The sequence below is a fragment of the Panthera onca genome, chromosome F1 (assembly GCF_046562875.1).
Source record: "Panthera onca isolate mPanOnc1 chromosome F1, mPanOnc1 haplotype 2, whole genome shotgun sequence".
Lineage (NCBI taxonomy): Eukaryota > Metazoa > Chordata > Mammalia > Carnivora > Felidae > Panthera > Panthera onca.
In genome coordinates this window covers 69,097,289-69,119,235 of record NC_138355.1, presented here as the reverse complement: position 1 = coordinate 69,119,235, position 21,947 = coordinate 69,097,289, and the positions used below count along the sequence as shown (strand labels likewise).

The 21,947-nt window shown below is 48.9% G+C and overlaps 1 protein-coding gene across 6 annotated transcripts; it reads right to left on the bottom strand.

Annotated features, from left to right (window-relative positions):
* Nucleotides 1–1,906: 1,906 nt before the first annotated feature.
* Nucleotides 1,907–18,652, bottom strand: LOC144614875 (Fc receptor-like protein 3). 6 transcript variants are annotated; one of them, XM_081791947.1, is made up of 14 exons: nucleotides 18,106–18,652; nucleotides 17,933–18,024; nucleotides 17,321–17,341; nucleotides 16,158–16,400; nucleotides 15,772–16,032; nucleotides 15,250–15,534; nucleotides 13,952–14,239; nucleotides 13,349–13,627; nucleotides 12,006–12,284; nucleotides 11,529–11,648; nucleotides 4,780–4,899; nucleotides 4,268–4,336; nucleotides 2,643–2,674; nucleotides 1,911–2,570 (listed from the first exon to the last, which is right to left on the bottom strand). In XM_081791947.1, exons 1-14 carry the CDS (start codon nucleotides 18,120–18,122, stop codon nucleotides 2,433–2,435), a joined length of 2,244 nt encoding a protein of 747 aa, XP_081648073.1. In that variant the 5' UTR covers nucleotides 18,123–18,652; the 3' UTR covers nucleotides 1,911–2,432. The 6 variants fall into 6 exon arrangements, with proteins under 6 accessions (XP_081648078.1, XP_081648075.1, XP_081648076.1 ...); XM_081791948.1 differs by having other exon boundaries at nucleotides 1,911–2,558; XM_081791949.1 differs by lacking the exon at nucleotides 11,529–11,648 and having other exon boundaries at nucleotides 1,908–2,570.
* Nucleotides 18,653–21,947: the final 3,295 nt, after the last annotated feature.

Here is a 21,947-nt window from a genome sequence, read left to right as displayed (position 1 = left end):
CTCAGGTCATGATCTCGTGGTTCATGAGTTCAAGCCCACGTCGGGCTCTGTGCTGACAGCTTGGAGCCTGGAGCCTGCTTCGGATTCTGTGTCTCCCTCTCTCTCTGTCCCTCCCCTGCTTGCATGCTGTGTCTTTTTCTCAAAAATAAACATTAAAAAAATTTTTTTAAATATGTATTTCCTCTTTACGAAGGACATCACTTTTGTCCCTCAGCAAATTAGCTTGCCAGCTGATTTCTTAAGGCTAAGATTGAAACCTCAGACTGGACTGCATTTTGCTGTCTGTTACACTTCCTGTTGCCCAAGCTTCTGACGCCCGCGAGGGAAAAGAATAACATCTGAAATACACTTATTACTTTTTATTCTTGAGTTATTTCAAAGGTTTGCAAAACGTCACTGTGCTGTTTACTTAACGTCATAAACAAGGGGGGGTGTAAAATCCACGCTGCCCATAAGTCGTATCAGTTCATACATATCTGTCGTCAGTGAGTGCGCTAGCTTGCTAAGGCCTGTTGTTTTCGTGGCTGCGAACAGTTCAGCGTCACCCCAGGTGATACAGGCTAACAACTCCAGCTATCCCTTACGAACACAAGTGACTCCAAGCGACTCTGCCCCTTCTCCAGAGACTTAAGCACCCATGGCATGCTTTTTTTGTTGCAGACTTTGAGTCTGGAGTTCTCTCTCGTCCAGCAAGAGAGCGGACGCAGAAATGATAACGAGAGAGGCTGATGTCTGGGCGGAGAGAAGAACCCCGAGTAAGGGTCCTCGCTCCGTATTTATTAGGGTCAGAAGGCTGACATACGTGATGGATGTGCAGAAAGAAACGATAAAACAGTAATTGTTAATTCATGTGTGTGAGAGAGAAGGGGTTTCGAAGGTATGCGGTGTTAGGGCTTAGCGTCAAGACAGATGGACATCTGGGCGCCCAGCAGGCGGCCCTTTACTGCAGGCACCGTTTCTGTTTATCTTAACTTTTCTAGGGACTAAGATAAGTGAGGCATGCCGCCTCAGGCTTAACGAGCCATCTTTCTCGCTGGCTAACGTGGGGCACTTTCGCCCTGCGGTGGCGGCCTTCCGCCTCTACCTGTTCGCGGACGCTTTCGTCCTGTGGAAGCGGCTTTCTGCCCCAAGCCTTGTTAACCCATCGGTGCAAGCTCAGAGAATTCTCCAACTTATCCCCCACACGTGTCCAATGTTTCTTCAGTGGTAGACATTCAGTGCTTGCTAGGCCCTGGAAGAATCGAGCGGGAGACGGTGGGCAGAGGGAGGGTGTCTCCCGTGGGCCCAGGACTGCCGTGCCCCCTCCCTCCTCTGCCGGCTCAGGCCATGTGGGCTCCGGGGCGGCACTAGGCTTCGCCTGCTGAGTCGTGAGAGTCGCCAGCTCCACTGGGCTTCCGGGGTTGGTAGTCAGGCCTCCGGAGCCTCCAAGTAGTGGATGTTGAACAATTAGACGGTGGAATTCAGCTGTTATGGGTACGGGGGAAGTTTGATGTTGTGAGAGAGGAAGGGTCTTGAAGACCACAGACTCTGTGTGGGTTGCGGTGTGTGTCCCATACCTGCATCTATCTTTTTTTAAAATTTTTTTAATGTTTATTTATTCTTGAGACAGAGACAGAGCGTGCACAGGGGAGGGGCAGGGAGAGAGAGGGAGACACAGAAGCCAAAGCAGGCTCCAGGGTCTGAGCTGTCAGCACAAAGCTCGACGTGGGGCTTGAACTCATGGACTGTGAGATCATGACCTGAGCTGAAGTCGGACGCTCAACCGACTGAGCCACCCAGGCATCCCCGAATCTTATTCATTAAAAAAAATTTTTTTTAACGTTTATTTTTGAGACAGAGAGAGACAGAGCATGAGCAGGGGAGGGGCAGAGAGAGAGGGAGACACAGAATCCGAAGTAGGCTCCGGGCTCTGAGCTGCCGGCACAGAGCCCAACGCGGGGCTCGAACTCACGGACTGCGAGATCATGACCTGAGCCGAAAGCGGACCCTCAACCGACTCAGTCACCCAGGTGCCCCCGAATCTTATTCATTAATATCAGCATCAGCATCATCACTTACCATCTGTCTACCTAAAAAAGGAAGCAAGGTGTTTGGAGCAAACTGTTTATTCACAGATGGTGCATTGAAGGCTTTTGATCATGCTTGGAACACATGGCCATTGATTGCGCCCTCGTGATCCCGGCTAGACGATCCCTCCTTCCTCCTCTGCTCCTCGGGCCCAGGAGGTGAAGGCCCAACTGCCCTGCCTTCACATGTGTCTCTACTGTGAAAACGTGCAGCATTTACTGAAATGCTGCCCCTTCTGTTCCCACAGAACACCCAGACTCAGTCACGGAGCAGTGGGACGGATCTTTCACCCAGCCTCCCAGACGGAAGGTGAGTGGTTGCAGAGAATGGGGAGAAGGCATCTGGGGGCCGCCCTGGGTATGGGGCTAGTGGTCCAAGGCCAGCGACGTGCACGGGACGTTCTCATAGCCTTCTGCGGCCTCCTCACGGTCCTGCCGTGCAGGGTCGTAGGGGTCTGCCCTCTTCACCTCTGAATAGACGATTGCAGGTTCCTGGTGGAAAACCTACAAACAGTAAGTACCCAAGGATGGGTGAGGAAGAGCAGAAGGGAGAGAGAGCCAGAAAAGGGGACCTACCTCACCCTTCTGATGCGTCCTTGGTGAATGTGCTGTTGGGTGGGAGGAGGAAAGAAAAGTATTAGACTGCGGGTGACAACTTAACAAGCCCCTCATGATGCACTTAAGTCTTTCCTCTGCTGCCTGAGCTGTTGACTGTTGGCTCTGCTGGATTCCTCCCAGCCTCAGACAGAGCATCCCTTCCCCACACACTGATAAAGCCTTTCCCCTGCCCACCAAATGCCCAGAGTGGCTTCCCGGCGTTTCTCTCTTTCTCCGCTGCTCATCGCTCCGGCAAAGTGTGTCCCTGCCCCCGTCCCACCCCCGCTCAGGGCCTCTATGGCCACGCTGATTAGGGGAAGGTGGCACGTGTGGTTTAGTCTGTACGGGGAAAGTGGAGGAGGCTGGAGAGGGGGTTGGCATCCTAAGGCCCCACGGCAAATTCCCAGTGGAGAGTCGCGGTGAAGCCTTAAGAAAACTCAGTGTGTGTATCTCTTCTATCCTTCCAAGGAGTCCTCAGGATCTCTTTCTTGTATTTATTCAGCCAGTATGCTCAGTGGGCAAGGACCTTTTTAAAAAAAATTCTTTTTAATGTTTATTTATTTTTGAGAAAGAGAGAGAGACACAGAATTGGAAGCAGGCTCCAGACTCTGAGCCGTCAGCACGGAGCCCAATGTGGGGCTTGAACTCACGAGCTGTGAGATCATGGCCTGAGCTGAAGTCGGATGCTCAACCCACTGAGCCACCCGGGCGCCCCCACAATGACCTTCTATTAAGCACTGGTGAGCCACAAGGGCAGAGAAATGAACCCATATGCTCAAAGAGCCTATAATTTTTAGGGGGGAAAAACGGGCGTGGAAGAAACGCATCAAGTATTATGCGCACCAAGACCGAGGTACAGACTCAACTCTGTTGCTGTTGCAGAGGCTGGACACAGGGAGGGCTGACAGAGGCACCGTGAGTTTCTCAGTCAAACCTGAACTATGTCTTGACGTGGGAGCAGGGCTCACCGGGTGCACTAGGTGGGGGTAGGGATTTTCCAGGACAAATAAGACACGTGAGCACCGAAGCATGTGACAGCCCAGTTTGATAAGGAAAACAGCAAGGGTCTGCAAGGTGAGAGTAAGAACAGAGCTTCGAGGAGGCGGGAGGCAAGGGTCTGGCTTTGGAACGAAAAGCCGCTGAGGCGGTTACTCTAGGAAGGGTGTGATCGGCCATGGGATCTCAGAGGGATCGTGCTGGAAACCAAGTGCTGGGGGCCCGGGGAGGAGATCAGGAATAAAGAGACCGGTTAGGAGAATGATGATCGTCTACACCTTAGGTTATGAGCGGCTTATGCCAGCAATTGCTGGCCATGCGTCCTTTCAAAAAATATTTGAAGAGGCCCACACTTTTCTAAGCATTGAACTAGATGCTACTGATACATTAGTAAAAAATGACAGCGTCTGTCCTCAGAGACTTTATCGGGTTCCGGTGGCAGTGCATACGGGTAAGCGGGAAGGGACGCAGTCCTGTAACAGCAGCACGAGAGGAACAGACGATGCCTGCCTTCCGAGTCGCACTACTCGGGTGGCCTGACCAGAGGCCCCTTGCGGATCCGCTCGCACACTGCCGCCTCCCCTCTGCGTGTCGCGAAGAGGTCTCACCTGGACTTCGTTCTCTGTGCTGTCTGATCCAGATCTGGGAATAAACCAGGTCGTCATCGCCAGGACTGACTGTGAGAGAGGAGACCATAGCCAGTTGTAGTCAAGAGCCCACGTTCTAGATTCTTCTCAGCCACCAAGTTCATAACCGTCTACTGTCTCGGACACAGTGCCGGGAATGTCATTTTAAAACTGAATGTGACTCTGCGGTGTCTGGGTGACTCAGTCGGGTAAGTGCCCGACTCTTGATTTCAACTCAGGTCATGGATCTCACGGTCCATGAGATTGAGTCCCCATGTAGGGCTCTGGGCTGACGGTGTGGAGCCTGCTTGCGATTCTCTCTCTCCCTCTCTCTCTCTCTCTCTGTCTCCCCTACTCGTGTGCTCTTTCTCTCCCAAAACAAACAAATAAACTTTAAAACTAAATGGCGTGTGGCTCGGCCACGGGCTGTCGCTCAGTCTGTCCTCCCAGCCTGGCTCGTCCCTGGAGCCCTGAGCTCCTTGGGGAACCCTCACCGTTGCTGTACAAGGGCTGTAGCTCCATTAGGGCTGGCCGGCTCAGACTGGGTGGGCTGTGGAGGGCCTGTGCTGGAGGGTCTGGGCCAGGAACGCTCCCGATGTTCCTTGGGATTGCCCCTGTGACAGACGGGGAGAGGCACAAGGGACAGAAGCATTGGCGGATCATACCGAGTCTCAGGGAAGCCAGCGTCCGGGAGGAGCCCAGCGCGGTTCACGTAATAAAATCACGGCTGCTTGCCAGAGTCTGCGTGGCTCCCTCAAGAAAACCCAGAAGGCACGTGATGCCAGATGCAACCCAAGGCAGCATTGCAGAAAAGGTGGACGGAGGCAAGGTCAGAGGGCGAAAGTGCACCGTCTCAAGGTCTTTCCGACACACGAAACACTAGTATTTGCCTAACTTCCTATTGTTCTCAAAATTTTAAATGCTTAGACGTTGACACACAAAGACTTTTGCGTTCCCATAGAACCTGACCTTGGTTTTTTGTAAAAGGTCCCTTTCAATGTTCCAGCTTGTGTTACAATAATCTCCCTTTCCTATAAGGTAGCCCGAAGGCTCTACGGGAAAAAGGTTGTTTTTTTTCCCCCCAATTTGATTTCCTTCCGTGATTAATATTTTGAATTTAACACCGATAGCACTCAAAAATGATGTCCTGAGTGACTGCGTACTGGAGGACTGAGCCGGGGAAAGAGCGAGGCACCAAGTGAGCCGAAAGAGGGTGCCATTAAGGTGCCAGTGGTCAGCTCTCTGCCAGAACACATTTAAGGAAATAGATTAACACGGATAAGCAAATGACACGTAGGTCTAAGTGAGTAGCATCCACAAATACGACTGAAAGCGGCTTTCGCGAATCCCATTTATGGATTTCATGAGAATTTGAAAAGGTTAATGAGAAGTCCAGTCAACTATCTTTGAATGCACATAATTCTGTGCCCCTATCTTGTGGGCGTAAATAAATCATGCAGATGTTGTCAACACAAGAAGCAGAGACCTCCCCTGGGTGCTTCAGTGGCCGAAACTCCTCCAGAGAAACAAAGGATCGCTGATGGCGGGTGAGCTGTGTCGGTAATGTGCCCTACTTTAGAATGTCCTTTCCTGGGAATCAGATTCATTCTAGATCTCAGCTACAGTAGATCTTAAGGAATATCCGGCCCCACCCTCCACGTCGTATTACAGGTGAGGAAGGCGGGATCTTGAAAGATAGTTGTCCAGAATCATACCGAGTAACAACAGCGTGCGCTCTAAGGAGGTATGGCCAAGCAGCACAAGAGAGACAACTTAGTATTTAACTCTGGGCCTGGTGCTTCCTCACTTCCTCTTTTCTGTCCTGTCTGTGGCCCTGGGGGACAGAGACCGGGAGACAGAGTGCCCCACGGCGTGAATCAGGAGGGCCCCCATAACAAGCTCAGAAGTCTGTGTCCCTGGGGCCCTGGCAGACCCAACCCACTGTGGGTACATACTGTTTTCTCCACACCCCTTTTTCTCTTTCACTTGGCTGATTCCAACTTATCTTTCTTCCTCCAGGACTTTGCCTGGTCCCAGCAAGCTGTATGAAATGACCTCTCTCTCCACACATGGAGAGCCCTGCCATATTAGAATGGCTGTATTGGATGGTAATTACCCATTTGTATGTTTCCCTCGATCTCTCCACCATGAAAGAGTGTGTTACTTGAGGCTGCAAGCTGTCTTAATTACTTTGGTATTCTCAGTGGCTAGAATGTCGAAGATATTCAGTAAAGATTTGTGAAACAACTGAGCAAGTTGAAGTATGCACTTTGAGGACTAAAAAAAAAAAAGACAAGTTGACAATTTTTTAATAGGTGATTCCATATAAACGTAATCTGGAAGGCTACTCCATCGGCCTTGAAAATACGGCAGTTTTCCATCATCACTGAAATATTGAAATCTGTTTGGCCTGCCCCCATGCCAGACTCCTCCTAATTTCCCATCTCTGACCTTTGCCTATTTATCTGTGGCTCTCTATCTGTCTCACCGGGCTTACAGACCACGAGTTATTGCCCCAAGTAAACACACTCATGAAGAATAACTGACTGATGTCTGCAAACCCTGAGTTGAACTGGAGGTGCGTGATCCCGGCTCAAGTCTCCCTCCTTAGAGCAATTGCAGTTCACATCAGTCAACAGCCCACGTCCTCCCTTGCGGGTAGGTTAGCTAAGTCCCACGATGCATCTGTAAGTCAGTTTATCTCTTCATTTTTAAAACAGAAAACAGACCCAGGAGGTGGCTATTTACATAACACAAGCTAATAGCACTGAAGATTTATGGGCCGGGCACAGTACTAAGCAGCACCACAATGGTAGATACTATTATATTGACCACAAAGAAAGGGTTTGGAGAGGTTAATTTACTTGCCATATAGCAAGTATTTGGCAAGTAACATTACTGGAATTTTCATCCAGGCAGCTCAATCGTAGAGTCATTACATTTGTCGTCGCCTTTGGTAACGGGTTGGGTACACTCAGGCTTAAGGAGCAGAGCTCTTCTCTTTTAGAAAAGTTTGCAAGGGCTGAGCTCCTCCCTGAGAAGACTGATGGATAATGAGAAGGAAGACTTTGCTGTGAGGGAAACACAGCCAGTCAGCCAGATTTTGCAATGAGAAAGGCAGATACCCCCGATTGGTGGACTGTCAGAATGTCTCACTGAGCTCGCTATGTAAAACAACACCTCCTCTAGATCTGGAGGTCAGAAACTCTCGGGCTCCTGTCCCCATGGAGCACGTGAAGTGATGAGTGCTAATCTTGCCTCCCGTGTGTTGTTTGCTGTTGCTTCGACTGAACCAGCTGGTGTTTTGAACACTATCAACTTCGGCAGTAAGGTCTCAATGTCTGCACTTGTAGTATGTTACTAATTAATAAGTGCCACCCACATAGGTGATGACATCGAACAAGTAGGGCAAGTAGAATGTGTAACCAGCCTTCCATAAGTCACCAGGGTGCAGTGGAGAGAACATGGAGTCAAGGGCTAGGGAGATCCCCAGGTGAACCCCAACTGATGCTTAATAGATACATGAACTTGGAAAGATGACTTCACTTATGAAGTAGCCTCATTTTTCACTCTAATACGGTGATAATAATATTGATTGGATTGAATGTAGTTATGGAACGATTGGGAGAAGTAGACAAGCTATAACATTTCATTTAGTGGGCTCTAAATGAATGACACATTTTATGATGAGTACTGTTGGTGTTAGTGCTCTTATTCCCCTTATATATTAAGAAAAATGAGGGGCGCCTGGGGGGGGGGCTCGCTCGGTTGGGCGTCCGACTTCGGCTCAGGTCATGATCTCGCGGTTCGCGAGTTCGAGCCCCACGTCGGGCTCTGTGCTGACAGCTGGAGCCTGGAGCCTGCTTGGGATTCTGTGTCTCCCTCTCTCTCTGCCCCTCCCCTGCTCATGCTCTGTCTCTCAATAAATAAGCATTAAAAAAAATTTAAAAAAATGATACACACGTGTAGTTTTATAGGTAATGTTACTTATGAAAATACTAGGTAGCTTTAAGATATCAGTCATAAGGGGCACCTGGGTGGCTCAGTCGGTTAAGTGTCCGACTTTGGCTCAGGTCTTGGTCTCATGGGTTCGTGGGTTCGAGCCCCGTGTCGGGCTCTGTGCTGATAGCTCAGAGCCTGGAGCCTGCTTCAGATTCTGTGTCTCCCTCCCTCACACAGATTCTGTGTTTCCCTCTCCCTGCCCCTCTCCTGTTCGTGCTTTCTCTCTGTCTCTCAAAAGTAAATCAACGTTAAAAAAATTTAAATATCAGTCATAAAGTGTTGGTGTTATTTTTCATACAAAGAACTGGACAGAGGCTCATTGATTGACATGAAAAGAAGGGTAAAAGGACAATGCTTGACCAGCATCATTAAGAAAAATATGTAAACTTTTTCATTAAAGTTAGATCCAGATATTTTATTTGTTTGTTTGCTTGATTTTCAGTATGAGCCCTAAGAAAAGGAGAACAGAAACATTTGGCCTGATAGAAAAGGAAATGCCATTTTATGCCAAGCAGAGTGGCAGACAGAAAGTAAGGTTTTAGTAAATCCAAAGGACAAAGTATTGAAACTTTACAGGCACCCAAGGCATTGGATAAAAGAGTCCATTAATTCAAAAGTCCTTGATCCATGAAAAATCATGTAGAGAGGAAAAACGCAGTCACAGGAGAACAAAGAACAAAGGAGGATGGCAGATTTCTTGTAGAAACAAGAAGACAGGAGAGCAACATCATTGAAATACGGAAAGAAGAAAAAAATCTCAACCTATAATTCTGTGCCAGCAAAATGTCTTTCACAAGGAATACAAAATAAAGGCTTTTACAGACATGTAAAAGCTGAAATAATTCATCACCAGCAGACCCATACTATTAGAAATGTCAAAAGAAGTCTCTTAGGCAGAAAGAAAATGATACCAGATGGAAATATGGAGATACAAAAAGGAATGAAGGACATTGGAAGTGGTAACTACTTGATTCAATATGTAGGATTCTTAAATTATACTGAAGTCTACTTAACAGGTAAGTGATTATTTACAAAAATAACGTTAATGTAGCTAGGAAGGAAGGAATGGAGGACACAATGGTAATATTCTTATACTATATGTGAAATGATCCCATGTCACTTGAAGATAGACTGTGGTAAGTTAAATATCTATACTATAAACCCAAAACAACCAATAAAGTAAACAAAACAAAGAATTATAAAGTTAATAAACCAATAAAGGAAGAAAATGGAATCATAAAAAATACTCAGTTGTTCGAAAAGAAGGTGGAAAAAAAGAGAAAAGAAAACAAAGAACAGATGGGACAAATGGAAAACAAATAGCAAAATAACAGACTTAGATCTAACCTTATCAACAATCACATTAATGTAAATGGTCTAAACACTTTAGTTAAAAGGTAGAGATTGACGTATTGGATTAGAAAGCAAGAACTAACTCTATGCTATCTATAAAAAAATGCTTTAAGTATAAGGGCACAAATAGATTAAAAGTAAAAAGATGGATAGAGAAATACCATGTTAATAGTACTTACCTTAATATCAAAGACTATTTCAGAGTAAATGATACTAACAGAGATAAAGTTACCATTTCACAAGGATAAGGTAGTCATTTCATCAAAAACACAAACAATATAAACACTTATGCACCTAATAAAAGACATTCCAAATACCTGAGGCAAAACCTAATAGAATGCAAGAAGAGATGGCTAATCCACAATTATAGTTGGCGATTTCAATACCCCTCTTTTGGTAGTTGATAGACCAAGTAGAAAATCAGTAAGGATAGAGTAGACTTTAGCAACACTATCCGTCAGGTTCCCCAACAGACCCATACTGTAATAAATGTGAAAAGAAGTACTTCAGGCAGTGGGGCGCCTAGGTAGCTCAGTTGGTTGAGCGTCTGACTCTTGACCTTGGCTCAAATCATGATCTCATGGTTTGTGAGTTCTAGTCCTGCCTCAGGCTCTGTTCTGACAGCGCAGAACCTGCCTGGGATTCTGTCTGTCCTTCTATCAGTCTCTCTCTCTGTCTCAAAATAAATAAACAAGGAAAAAGAAAGAATTAATTCAGTCAGGAAGAAAATGATACCATATGGAAATATGAAAAAGAATGAAAAACACTAGAAGTAGTAACTCAGTGGGCATTACCTTGACATCAACTCAGACAAAGGCATGACAAGAAAATAAAGCTATCAGGCAATATCTTTCATGACCATAGATGCACACATTCTTAACAAAATTTTACCAAATCAAATTCAACAATCATGACCAAGTGAAGCTGACTTGAGAAATGCAAGGATGGTTTAACATTCAAAACTCAAAATCCATATCAATTGACTAGAAAAGAAAATCCTATGATCGTCTCAATCAATGTAGAAAAGTCATTTGACAAACATTTTTTCTATAAAAACTCTCAGCAAATTACAAATAGTGGGGACATCCTTAGCCTAATGAAGAACATCTAGAAGGAATCCACAGCTAATATTATCATAATGATGAGACCAAATACTTTCCCCAAAGATCAGGGACAAGACAAGCATGTCTGCTCTCGTCCACCACTTCTATTCAACATTGTATGGGAGGTTGTAGCCAGTGCATTAAGGCAAAAAAAGAAATTAAAGGAACCTGGATTGGAAAGGAAGGAGGAGAACTATCTTTATTTGCAGATGACAGAATCACCTATGTAGAAAATCTGATGGAATCTACAAAACAGAGACTGGAACTAATAAATATGTATGTAGCAAGGTTGCAGGGTACAAGACCCATATACAAAAATCAGTTGTGTTTCTATACAAGTAGCAACAATAAGAAACTGAAATTTTAATTTCATTCTCAGCACCTGTGTTAATTTTATCTGAATTTCACAATATGTGACTGGCATTCAGATATATCTCAGAGTTTATGGTTTGTTGTCTATTTTTTGTTACAAATGAAGACTTTTTTCTTTTTTTATGCCTTTGGTTCTCAGTAAGCTTAGGACCAGGGGTGGAATGGTAAATACCGTTGTAATTTTTAATTGGAAGCAAACTCTGCTACCTGATTTAAATCTTAAATTAAACACATGGAGTAGCAACCTTATTGAGAAATTTATTTGTCACTTGCCTACAGAGTGCCAGTGAGTAGAACAGAGGGTCTAGTATTTGGAAGGGAATAATGACCTTAATGGGATGCATCGCATAAATCCAAATTATCATAGTGATGGCAAAAGTCACAGTGCCAAAGGGCAAGACATAGACACCCACCTGACTTCCTTTGGGTTCTGAAGCGACCCACCAGAGCAGCCGTAGCAGCGAGACCAAGCATGCTTAGCAAGCACCCGATGACTCCCACAGTGATATGGGTTACTTTGTTCTTGCAAAGCCCTACACGGGAAGAGCTATATTTGAGTCCCAGTGGCAAATGTTTTTAATCTAGACAACATGTCGGTGGGGGCTAGAGATCTCTCAGGGAGGGTTTCTCCTGGATTCTGATTTCTCGATTTGGTTGATTATCTCCACGATAATTTGTAATTTTCAAAATAACAGCACATGAGGGTCAGCATCTAAGGTTGAATAGTTCCCTTATCCTTCCCCCATGAAATCAGCACCAATCTCTGGAAGTCCCAAGCCTTGTGTGCATGTTCAAAAACTCTTTGATGCTTGTAGAATTTGTACAGTCTATAGGGAAAAATATTTTCTTGACCTTAACTGTAACCTGGAGGCCAGCTACCCCCAACCCACCTGTGATGTTAAGTGACACCGTCTCGCTGCTCTGAGCCCCCAGGCCATTGTCAGCCCCACAGGAGTAGTTTCCAGAATGTTCTGTGGTCAGAGAGAGGTTAAAAGATGCTCCCCCTCCAAAGGGGGCTGAGGTGTTCCCCAAGATGACATCCTCATGATAAAACCAGTATAAGATCGGGGGAGAACCCCTCTGGGCCTCACAGCGAAGCTCTAACACATCTCCCACCATAGCCTGGGCCACATCAGGGTTGAGGGTGAGGACTGGGTGAGACACTGGAACTGAAAGAGGAAACACAGTTCATTTGCAGTATTGAGTATGCATACTAGATAATAAAGGAAATATCCAGCCTGATTTAGTGGTAGGAACATGGACCTGGGATCAGGAGAACCCAACTAACTTTGAGTCCTGTCTCTGCCCTTTATCAGTTCTATGATCTTGATGTTTTGGAAGTTTTAATCTCTCTGAGTCTCATTTTTACAACATGCATTTAAAGTTAGTAAAGTTGTGCATGTATATAGTTAATAAACAAACATTTGGGGTGCATGTCCAACACTTTTGCCAGTGATGTGGAGTCATGGAAAAATCCAGAGAATGTAAGGGTTTGAGTCACTGAAGTCATTGCCATATCTCTTTTATCCTGCCATTTTTCCTATGCCCCAGTGCTCCACTCCAGCCCCCAAATGCTGGGCACTTCAGAGTAATCCTGGCTTGGATGAGGGGTCTCCCCTAAGTGGACAAGCACTTTGCTAACTGAAAATGGGAGATGTGAGATGCCTTGGATCCTCCGGCGAGGAAAAATTTTGTTTGGGGATACTGAGAACAACAGATGAAATAGCCTGTCGTTCAAGGAGTCAGAAGGCCACAGAGGTTCTTAGAGTCTGGAAGCCATGAGGAAGCTCTGTAGGTCTGGTTCCCGTGAGTGTCCGTGAGGAGACACGCTGTCTCGTAATCCAGACAGACATGAAGTATTCGGGATGGGATGGGAGTAGTGGAGGAGCACTACTACGTGGGCAAGGACCAATCTCGTCATTCGTTCTTGGACAAAGGGATTTGGAGATAAAGCTTTCTATCTGCTGAGCCATCATACATTTGGTATTTTGGAGAGTCTGTGAGCCTCCAGTAGAAAGACTGAGTGGAATACATGGCTGTCAATGACAATGACAGAAGAAATGACTTTCAGAATGTGTGGTCACAAGGAAGAGTCCCAGGAGGTCTCAGGCAGAGGCAGAAGTGGGGAGTTTGCTGGGACGCCACCCCAGCCAAAAGCCTAGAGGGGCCTCTCTGTTTGTGAGAAGACATAATCTGTTCTTAGCTGAGACTGCTGAGAGCATATCCTGCTTACCTGTGATGCTGAGGGACACCATCTTACTGCGCTGAACTCTCAGGCTGTTGTTGGCCTCGCAGGAGTAGTTTCCAGAATGTTCTGCAGTCAGAGAGAGGTTGAGGGATGCTTCTCCTCCAGAGGGGGCCGAGCTGCTCCCCAGGGGGACGTCCTCGTGATAAAACCGGTACAGGATGGGGGGAGAGCCCCTCTGGGCCTCGCAGCGAAGCTCCACCACGTCCCCCTCCACGGCCTGAGATCTGGGCCCCCTGATGGTGAGGACGGGGCGGGACACTGGAACTGAGGGAGACAGGGGGCCGTCAGAGAAGGTCCCTGACACTGTGACACTGTGGTAGATTAATGGCTCCACTCAAGGCCCCTAAAAGTAGACGTGCTCCTTGAGCCATGGGGAGGAATCCTGGATAATTTTTATTTGTTTTCCTTGCTATTCAGTCTTCTCCACAAGAAGCAAGTTGTTTTGACTTTGCATCTTTGCTGTTCCTTGGTTGGCCATTAAATCTTCAAACCTCCGTTCCTTGCTTCCGTCAGAAGATCCTCGTGGCTGACAGAGAGCCTAAACCCCAGTTTGGCAATGCGGCCAAGTGACAGGAATGAGGAACTTACCTCTCGGTGTGATTCTGATCCGTTTACTGAGGACAGGGCCATCCAGGTTGTCGGCCGCACAGTAGTACCTCCCGGCATCCTGCTCCCTCACGGAGGCTATCCGCAGTTCTGCAGACAGGGCGTTCTGGGTCTTCCTGCCCAAACTCCTCTCCGAGCCCTCCCGGTGCCAGGAGAACGTGACAGTCCCTGTGCCCGCAGCTACTGAGCAGATAAGGACGAGGTCTTCTCCTTCAATCAGCTGGCCCACAGGGGGCTGCGTCTCTAGATTCACATCAGACACAGGGACCCCTAGGAGGACAGAGGAGGACACGACAGGGTCTCCATGGCAGGTGCTGCAGGGCCAAGGAGAAGGCTGGTATTGCCGTTAATAAGCCAATAGCAGCAGGTGCAATAGGCAGGGGTCTTTTATTTATTTGTTTTAATTAAAAAAATTTATTTATCTTTGAGAGAGAGAGAAAGACAGAGTGAGAACAGGGCAGGGGCAGAGAGAGAGGGACACACAGAATCTGAAGCAGGCTCCAGGCTCTGAGCTGTCAGCACAGAGCCCGACATGGGGCTGGAACCCATGGACCGTGAGATCATGACCTGAGCCGAAATCAGATGCTCAACCGACTGAGCCCCCCAGGTGCCCGGCAGGGGTCTTTTAAAGGAGGAATTGAGGAATTGATTGTGTACGTGATTATTAAAGGGAGCAAAGCCTGTCCCCCGCACACCAATTCCCACCCTCGGGAAATGTGGGCACGTGCCTATGATCTTCTTTTAAACCTAATGTTGACCACAGTCAAGTTTTATGGACCTTTATGTCTAAGGCATCTCTGATGCATCACCGGACGGCAGAGCAAGTGAGAACACGGGAAGCTTGCGTGGGCTCTGACGTGACTTGATCAGAGCCCAAACCTGTCTCCACAGGTCCCTCCAGCTTCACCTGTCTCTCCCCACATCCTGCTCTGGCTATTCTGGTTTGTGTTTCTCTTCCCCTTTTCTTATGATTTTGGAATAATTTTCGACCAACACATGGACGCACCATAGGGGCTTCTATGGGCTGCGTGCGGTCATCAGAGCTTCTTGTTCTTGTTGACCCACAAGGAAACACATCCTGTATGTGTCTGTGGCCCCCACAGGGCTGGGCACCCCACATACGATCAATAACTACTATCACCTAACTCAGAGGGAAGAGAATGCTGCGGGGAAGTTAGGCCAATGCCAAGCACAGGAGAAAAGGGTGGCAGGATGCCTGGCTGTTACTCTCAGGCACGTTCGTGATCGCAGGGGGCAAGACCGACCCCGCAGACACTCACTATGGACACGTATCTGGGATCGTGGGCTTGTTTTCAGGATCCTGGGTATCACCGTCCTCGCTTGGCACCAGTAGGAGGCGGCGCCTTCACTCCACATGGTGGGGATCTGGAGCTCCGGGGAGTTGCTCCAGCCGGCCCCCAGAGCCCGGTGCTCTTTGAAGAAACAGAACTGAAGTCTAGTGTGCGATGTCAGTGGAGGAAGCCAGGTTTCACATGTCAGGGTCACGGGGCTCCCCTCGATGGGCCAGGAGGGGCTGGCTGTCAGCACAGGACTCGGAAACAGCTCTAGAGAGACGAACAAATGTAGTTCCTGGGGCAGTGAGGCTCCGAGCTCCTGGAGAGGTGGACCTGTGCCCTCAGGACCAGAGGTAGGGACCCACGCGAGTGGAGCCACCTCTTGTCTCCCTCCCACGGCTGCTCGGAAGAGGCCGCTCATGAAATCCCCACCGCTGAGCACCCCTCTTCCATCCCACACGCTGGTCCCTTGCCAAGCCCTATTACCCATGGGAGTGTAGCCATTACCTTGAACTTGGATCTTTAAAGGTCTTGAAGTTTCTGTCCATGACATCCCCAAAATATACATCCCAGAAGCAGTACAACGATATGTGCTATCATCGTTGAAGGCTGGATATACTGTGATGTTTGAGTTATAAGAACTTCCAATTTTTTCTTCATTTTTGTAGTAAGTCCTTTCCATAATATCTTCTTCTTCTTTCCCTCGGCATCTCAGAACCACTTTATCTCTTTCAAAGGCAGGGTGTGAGGCCTGGAGGACCAGCCAGTCTGCAAAGAGTGAACGAACATGACATATCCCATCTATTTCTTTCTGCAAAGCCTGCAAAGCTGCAAAGCTCCAGACGTGCCGCCCAGGGGCTTGATTTCAGAGACCCACCCCCTTCTTTCCTCACCAGGTAAAAACTGCACATGCACGGGGTCACTGAGGGAAGATCTTTGGGTCTTGCATCTGTAATGTCCAGACTTGCTTATTTGGAGTCTTCCGGATTGTTTTCTCAAGGGAGTCTCATTGTGATACCAAGATACGTATTCCCAGGCTAGAGAATGGTGATCCTTACAGAAGAGAGTCACTGTCTCTCCTTCGAAGGCTGTGGACCATGGAGGTTTGAGGAGAAGTAAAGCTTTTGGAAGTGCTCCTGAACAGGAAAGAGAAAGGGTCAGGCAGGTGAAGGTGAATGGGACGTGGGTGGAGACCAGGGCTGGTTGCCAGTGGGAGGGGAGCCGACAGGACCCAGGGACCTGCTTGGGGCGGAGTCTGCTCTTCCTTACTCTTTGCCCAGCCTGGGGGTGGGCAGGGGGGTGTCACAGGGGAGAGGTCTCAGGTCCCTGGTGTGGGCTCAGAAAAGCTCAGGAGATGTGACAGGCAGCTGGGCAGACACCGTGCTGGCCTCTGGGGGCGGGCTGATTCTGAGATGCTCTTGTCCTCGACATTCCTGCCAAGGCACAGGTGGGCCTGGCTGAATGAGCCTCGGAAGCACTTTCTAGACTCTGACAAACCACTTCCTACTTGGTTGCTCATAATTAATACACATTTTTTCCACTTTCGTTATTTTTAAACCTTGCTTCCCTTGAGATTTCACGGGGAAGGCAACTTCTGTCCGCTCTCCAGCCAAGTCAGACACAATACAAAACAGAGGGATATAAAGAATTGGAATGGAGGGGCACGGGCTGCCTGCGCAATCATCTTTGTGGATAAAACTGTAGCTGACCAACGGGACCAGAAATTGAAGCGGGACAGCCACACAGGCTGCAGCACTTTATCTCTCTGTCCTTCGACGGTGGCTCTGGCTTGAACATACAGGGTGGGGGTAGGGGGTCCTTAGGGAAGAGAGGAGACACGTGGAAGGTTCTGGGCATTAGCCTCCTGCCTCTGCAAATGCTTCTTTCACTCACGCGAGCGGGGAGAGAACCGAAGGCTGGAGAGACCACAGGAGGCTCGGCGAGCCCGCCATGGTCACAGGTGTCACCGCTGACGTTGACCCACTCCCCGCAGCCCCCATGTACGGGGGAGGACCCGTGCCCCGAGAGCAGGGGGAAGAGAGAAGGGAAGACTGACCTGCCGGCTGTCGTCCGGGAGCTGTGTGAGAGCCAAGGTGAAAGGTTAGCACCGGGCGATGGGGCTCCTGCCTTTGCACTTAGACTCCACCGTTCCCCGCAGCCCGGCCACGGCTGCTTCTCTGATGCTTCCTCCCATTTCCTGGCCCGCATCCCACACCTCCCCAATGCCCCTCCCACCCCACCCCACCTCGCTGCTTGGGCCCCATCCCCTTACTTTCTTCAACCTCTGATGAAACGTTGACTTAAATTCCCAGGAAGGGAGCTATGTTGCTCTGCAGACCTTCCCTCCCTCGCCCGTGTGGGCCCTAATTGTTTATCTGCGCGTTTCGAGGTGTGGTTTGGCAGGGAGAAAGCCCCAGCTTCCCGGGAGCTGGGAGAGGACACAAGGGGGAGGCCTGGGGTCCCACACTTGGCTTGCTCTGGGGGTCTCCGGACGCTGTGGGTCTTTCTGGGCACCAGCTCTACTCGTTTTGCACCTCTTGCTGTGCCTCTGAAGTCCGGTGAGAGTGGAGACAGAAGCCTCCCGGGGGTTTGCCCCCCCCCCCCCCCGGGGTTGTCCCGGCTGGCATTAGGAACGTCGGGCCCCCAGCCCAGTCTGGGCTCTACTCACCCAGGATCAGCAGCAGCCACAGAAGCATGGGGGCCGGGCCTGGCCGAGGGCAGGGGAAGACTGTCTCACCAAAAGCCAGGCTTCTGTCCCATCTGTGAAGGAAGTATGGAGAGCGGGACTCAGGTAAGGTCTGCAAGAATTAAAGAAGAGGAAGCAAAGTGATCCTAGCTTGCCTGTGTTCGCAGAACATAAGTGTGGCCGCCTCCCTGTCTGTCGTTCGGGGCTGGCCGCTGTGAAGTTTTAGATGCTGGTGGCCTCCTTCCACCGGTTCACGTCTGCCAGGGAAACTGTCTGAGGCTGTGCCCGGCTTCTCTGAAAATGCCACGCTGTAGATTTCCTAGTATTTCAAACGACACTGTCCTCATTTTTCGGATGGAAACCCCCTACATTATCTTACGTTCACACAAACTTGAGTGTCACGTGAGGTACCGATATAGACACAGGTGGGGAGTGTGCTGTGTGTGTACGTTTCGGAGTGTGAGCCCCACAGAGTCAAGGCATCAAAGCAGATGTAAAACGCTTTTTGACCTTTGCATACACCGGGCTGAAGTTGCTGAAGAGGAAAATAATGGAAATTTGCGGGGGCACCTGGGCAGCTCGGTCGGTCAAATGTCCGACACTTGATTTCGGCTCAGGTCATGATCTCAAGGTCATGAGATCAAGCTCTTCATCCAGCTTGGTACCCACAGGGCGGAGCCTGCTTGGGATTCTCTCTGCCTCGACTCCACTCATGCATGTTCTCTCTCTCTCTCTCTCTCAAAATTAAAAAAAAAAAACTTTAAAAAACCTAATGGAAATTTGCAGCTTAGCAGGGCGCCCTGCTGGCTTCCGTCGGTAGAGTATGTGACTCTTGATCTCGGGGTTGTGAGTTCCAGATCCACGTTGGGTGCAGAGATTACTCAAGAAACAAAAAACATAACCCTCTTCAGAGGGTTCCCTAAGTCCCACCCAGATCTGCACGGTGAGGGGGTGAATGGACAAGCACACAAACAGGAAGCTGTTTCATGCAGGTGACAGTGGCTGGACCCCCTCCCCCGCCCCCATGATTCTTGCTGTGGCAAGATGCCTCCGGCAATAACCATCAGGAAACGTGGGGGAAAGAAAAGATTTGTTATTTACATGTCCTGGAAACTACATGTGCCTGCAGCCACACAACGAGGTCACAGGCCTGGGGTTCCTCTGCTTTCACTGGGGTCCAGGGGGTGGGGAGAGCACTTAGGGTTTCATGGGCTTACTCTTTATCAGTAAATTTAAAATATAAGAGCAGGAATGTAAATGCGTGAAGAACAAACACAAGTGGTCTAAATGGTCGGTTACCCAAATCCGCCAAGATCAACTGCAAGCTGCAGGCGGGACGCCCCCTGTGGGCTCACACACAGGCCCTGTGTCTGGCCCGGACCCTCCTCAGAGACGCCCTCCCCAACCTCAGGGTCCAAGGGTCCCTCCTGATTATTTCCTGTTTCAGCCCCACCCGCGTCTCTCACTGTCCGTTTCCCTCCCCAGGCCTGCAGCATCTGCAGCCATTATTTGCTTATCTTTCTGGCCCTTTCCCCCTTCTGAAACTCTCATAGTGTATTGTTCAGCCTCTTGGGCCTCTCCCTTTCCTTTCTCCACTCTTTTTCACCTTTTCTCCTTTGCTCCCCTGACTGAAGTATTTCTGTCAACCTGTCTTCGGTTGTCTGGTCCTTTCTTTCACGGGGTCTCGTCTGCTGTCCAGTCGCTTCCCTGAATGTTTCAGGTCAGTTGTGTTCTTCTGTTCTGTGATTCCTGTGTGGTTCTTTTATATGGTTTCTATCTCTTTGTCGTAGCTCTTGCTTGTGCATGCATGGGTCTCTGGACCTCAGGGAGTGTCTTTCTGGGGTTATTTTTAATTCTCTGTCAGGTAAATCCTATAATTCTACTTTATTAGAATTTGTTTCTGGACATTAAAAAAATTCTTTTAATGTTTATTTTTGAGAGACAGAGAGAGACAGAGCATGAGTGGGGGTGGGGCAGAAAGAGAGGGAGACACAGAATCCGAAGCAGGAGCCAGGCTCCGAGCTGTCAGCACAGAGCCCGACGCAGGGCTCGAACTCATAAGCTGCGGGATCATGACCCGAGCCGAAGTTGCACGCTCAACCGACTAAGCCACCAAGATGCCCCTTAAAATTAAAAAAAAAATTTTAATGTTGATTTATTTTTGAGAGAGACAGAGACAGAATGAGAGTGGGTTAGGGGCAGAGAGAGAGGGAGACACAGAATCCGAAGCAGGCTCCAGGCTCTGAGCCATCAGCACAGAGCCCGATGCAGGGCTCGAACTTACAAGCCGCGAGATCATGCCCGAGCCAAAGTCGGATGCCGAACCGACTGAGCCACCCAGGCGCCCCATGGAAATTTAAAGTGTTACTGTGTTTGTCATGTCTTTGGCTGTTCATTTTCCTTGACTCTCTGGGTAGGTGTCTGTTCATTAGACAAAGAAGACACCTTCCCAGGTCTTCGCAGACTGGCCCCATGCAGGAGGAAACCCCTACCAATCAGCCCATCAGTGATTCTGGGGCACTCTATGACTCCCTGGGGGGAAGCTGAAAACCGGGATTTTTGCCTTGTTCCTATGTGCTGAGCAGGGGGGAGGATCACTGACACCTTCCAGTGCCATCTGCAGACTCCCCACACTTCCCTGAGTGGCTGGACCCATTGGTGCTCCAGACTGGCAAAAGGCAGGAAACAGCGGCTCCAATGCAGGAGCCAACCCCCACCTCCCCTGGGTGAAGCTGGGTTGTAGGGACTCTCTTCCTGCTCTCGTGCTGCTGTGTCAGAGGCAGAGTCCCTCTGGACTCAAATCTCCCTTTTGGCTCTGGTGGGTCTCAGTTCATGTTCTCATGGGATGTAGAAGCCTTTCATTAGTTTCTGATTTCTCTCACAAAGGGAATTTGTCTGTGAGCCATTCCTGAGTTGGTGTGTTTGCGGGAAGAAGGAGCGTGCAGGGCTCCCCACGCTACAATCTTGCTCATATCCCAAATCCCACTGTGTTTTCAGTGCCCACGTCCAGAGCTCTGTCGTATGGTAATTCGTCAACAAGTGGTTGCTGAATGAGTGGAAGACCAATGAACGACAAAGCGCAGGCTGACAATTGAAGAAGTTCAGACATTAAGATGTTTTCTGGGGTGCCTGGGGTGCCTGGGTGGCTCCGACTTCGGCTCAGGTCATGATCTCACGGTCCGTGAGTTCGAGCCCTGCGTCGGGCTCTGTGTTGACAGCTCGGAGCCTGGAGCCTCTTTCAGGTTCTGTGTCTCCCTCTCTCTCTGCCCCTCGCCGGCTCCTGTTCTGTCTCTGTCTGTCTCTCAAAAATGAAGAAACATTAAAAAAATTTTAAAGGATATTTCCTTAGTCACTCCCAGTTAAAGGTCCCTGCGATAGTCTGGAGATGAGGTATCAGTTACATCGCTCTAAACTACATTAAACTATTTATTAAACCTGCACTCCATTTGTCGTGTAGTGTGGGGTTATTGTAAACTATTGATCAGACAGAGTATGGATGCCACCTCTTCTGAGAGGTCTTCCCAACTGAATCTGAGCTGGGTGTTCACCGTGGGTGCTTCAATAACACCCCGATTTCCTCTGCAGAGCATGCACTTGGACGGTGCAGCACAATGTCTTGTGTCTTTGACCATATCCCCAGTAGTGTGAGCACCTTTGGGGAGGGAAATGGCGCTGGCTCAGCTTTGAATTCTCTGTCCGGCACAACTGTCAACAGAAGAAAGAGTCGATTGAATGTAGCTCTGAGATGTAGTGTGTTCGAGTCAGACTTACTCTACACGTGAACGAATACAATTCATTCCACGGTCAGAGGCGGAGGTGATGCTGATTCTTGCCAACCATCATTTCCTGTGCCTGGAAAGAGGTGCTCGGAAAGCAGCCTTTTGGATGCTGTTGCCACGTGGTGCCAAAAATATTGGATTTCTGATCTTCCCCTCCGTAAGGTGAGGACACATCGTGTGCATGTTATAGTCTCAGCTTCTAGCCCGATGCATGCCAT

What these genes read in the sequence shown, in the direction of transcription:
- LOC144614875 (XM_081791947.1), bottom strand. An exon ending in TCCCGGACGACAGCCGGCAG is followed by an intron (nt 16,401 to 17,320) that starts GTCAGTCTTCCC and finishes TTTCCTGTTCAG; the next exon opens with GAGCACTTCCAAAAGCTTTA. An exon ending in GATCAGAATCACACCGAGAG is followed by an intron (nt 13,628 to 13,951) that starts GTAAGTTCCTCA and finishes TGTCTCCCTCAG; the next exon opens with TTCCAGTGTCCCGCCCCGTC.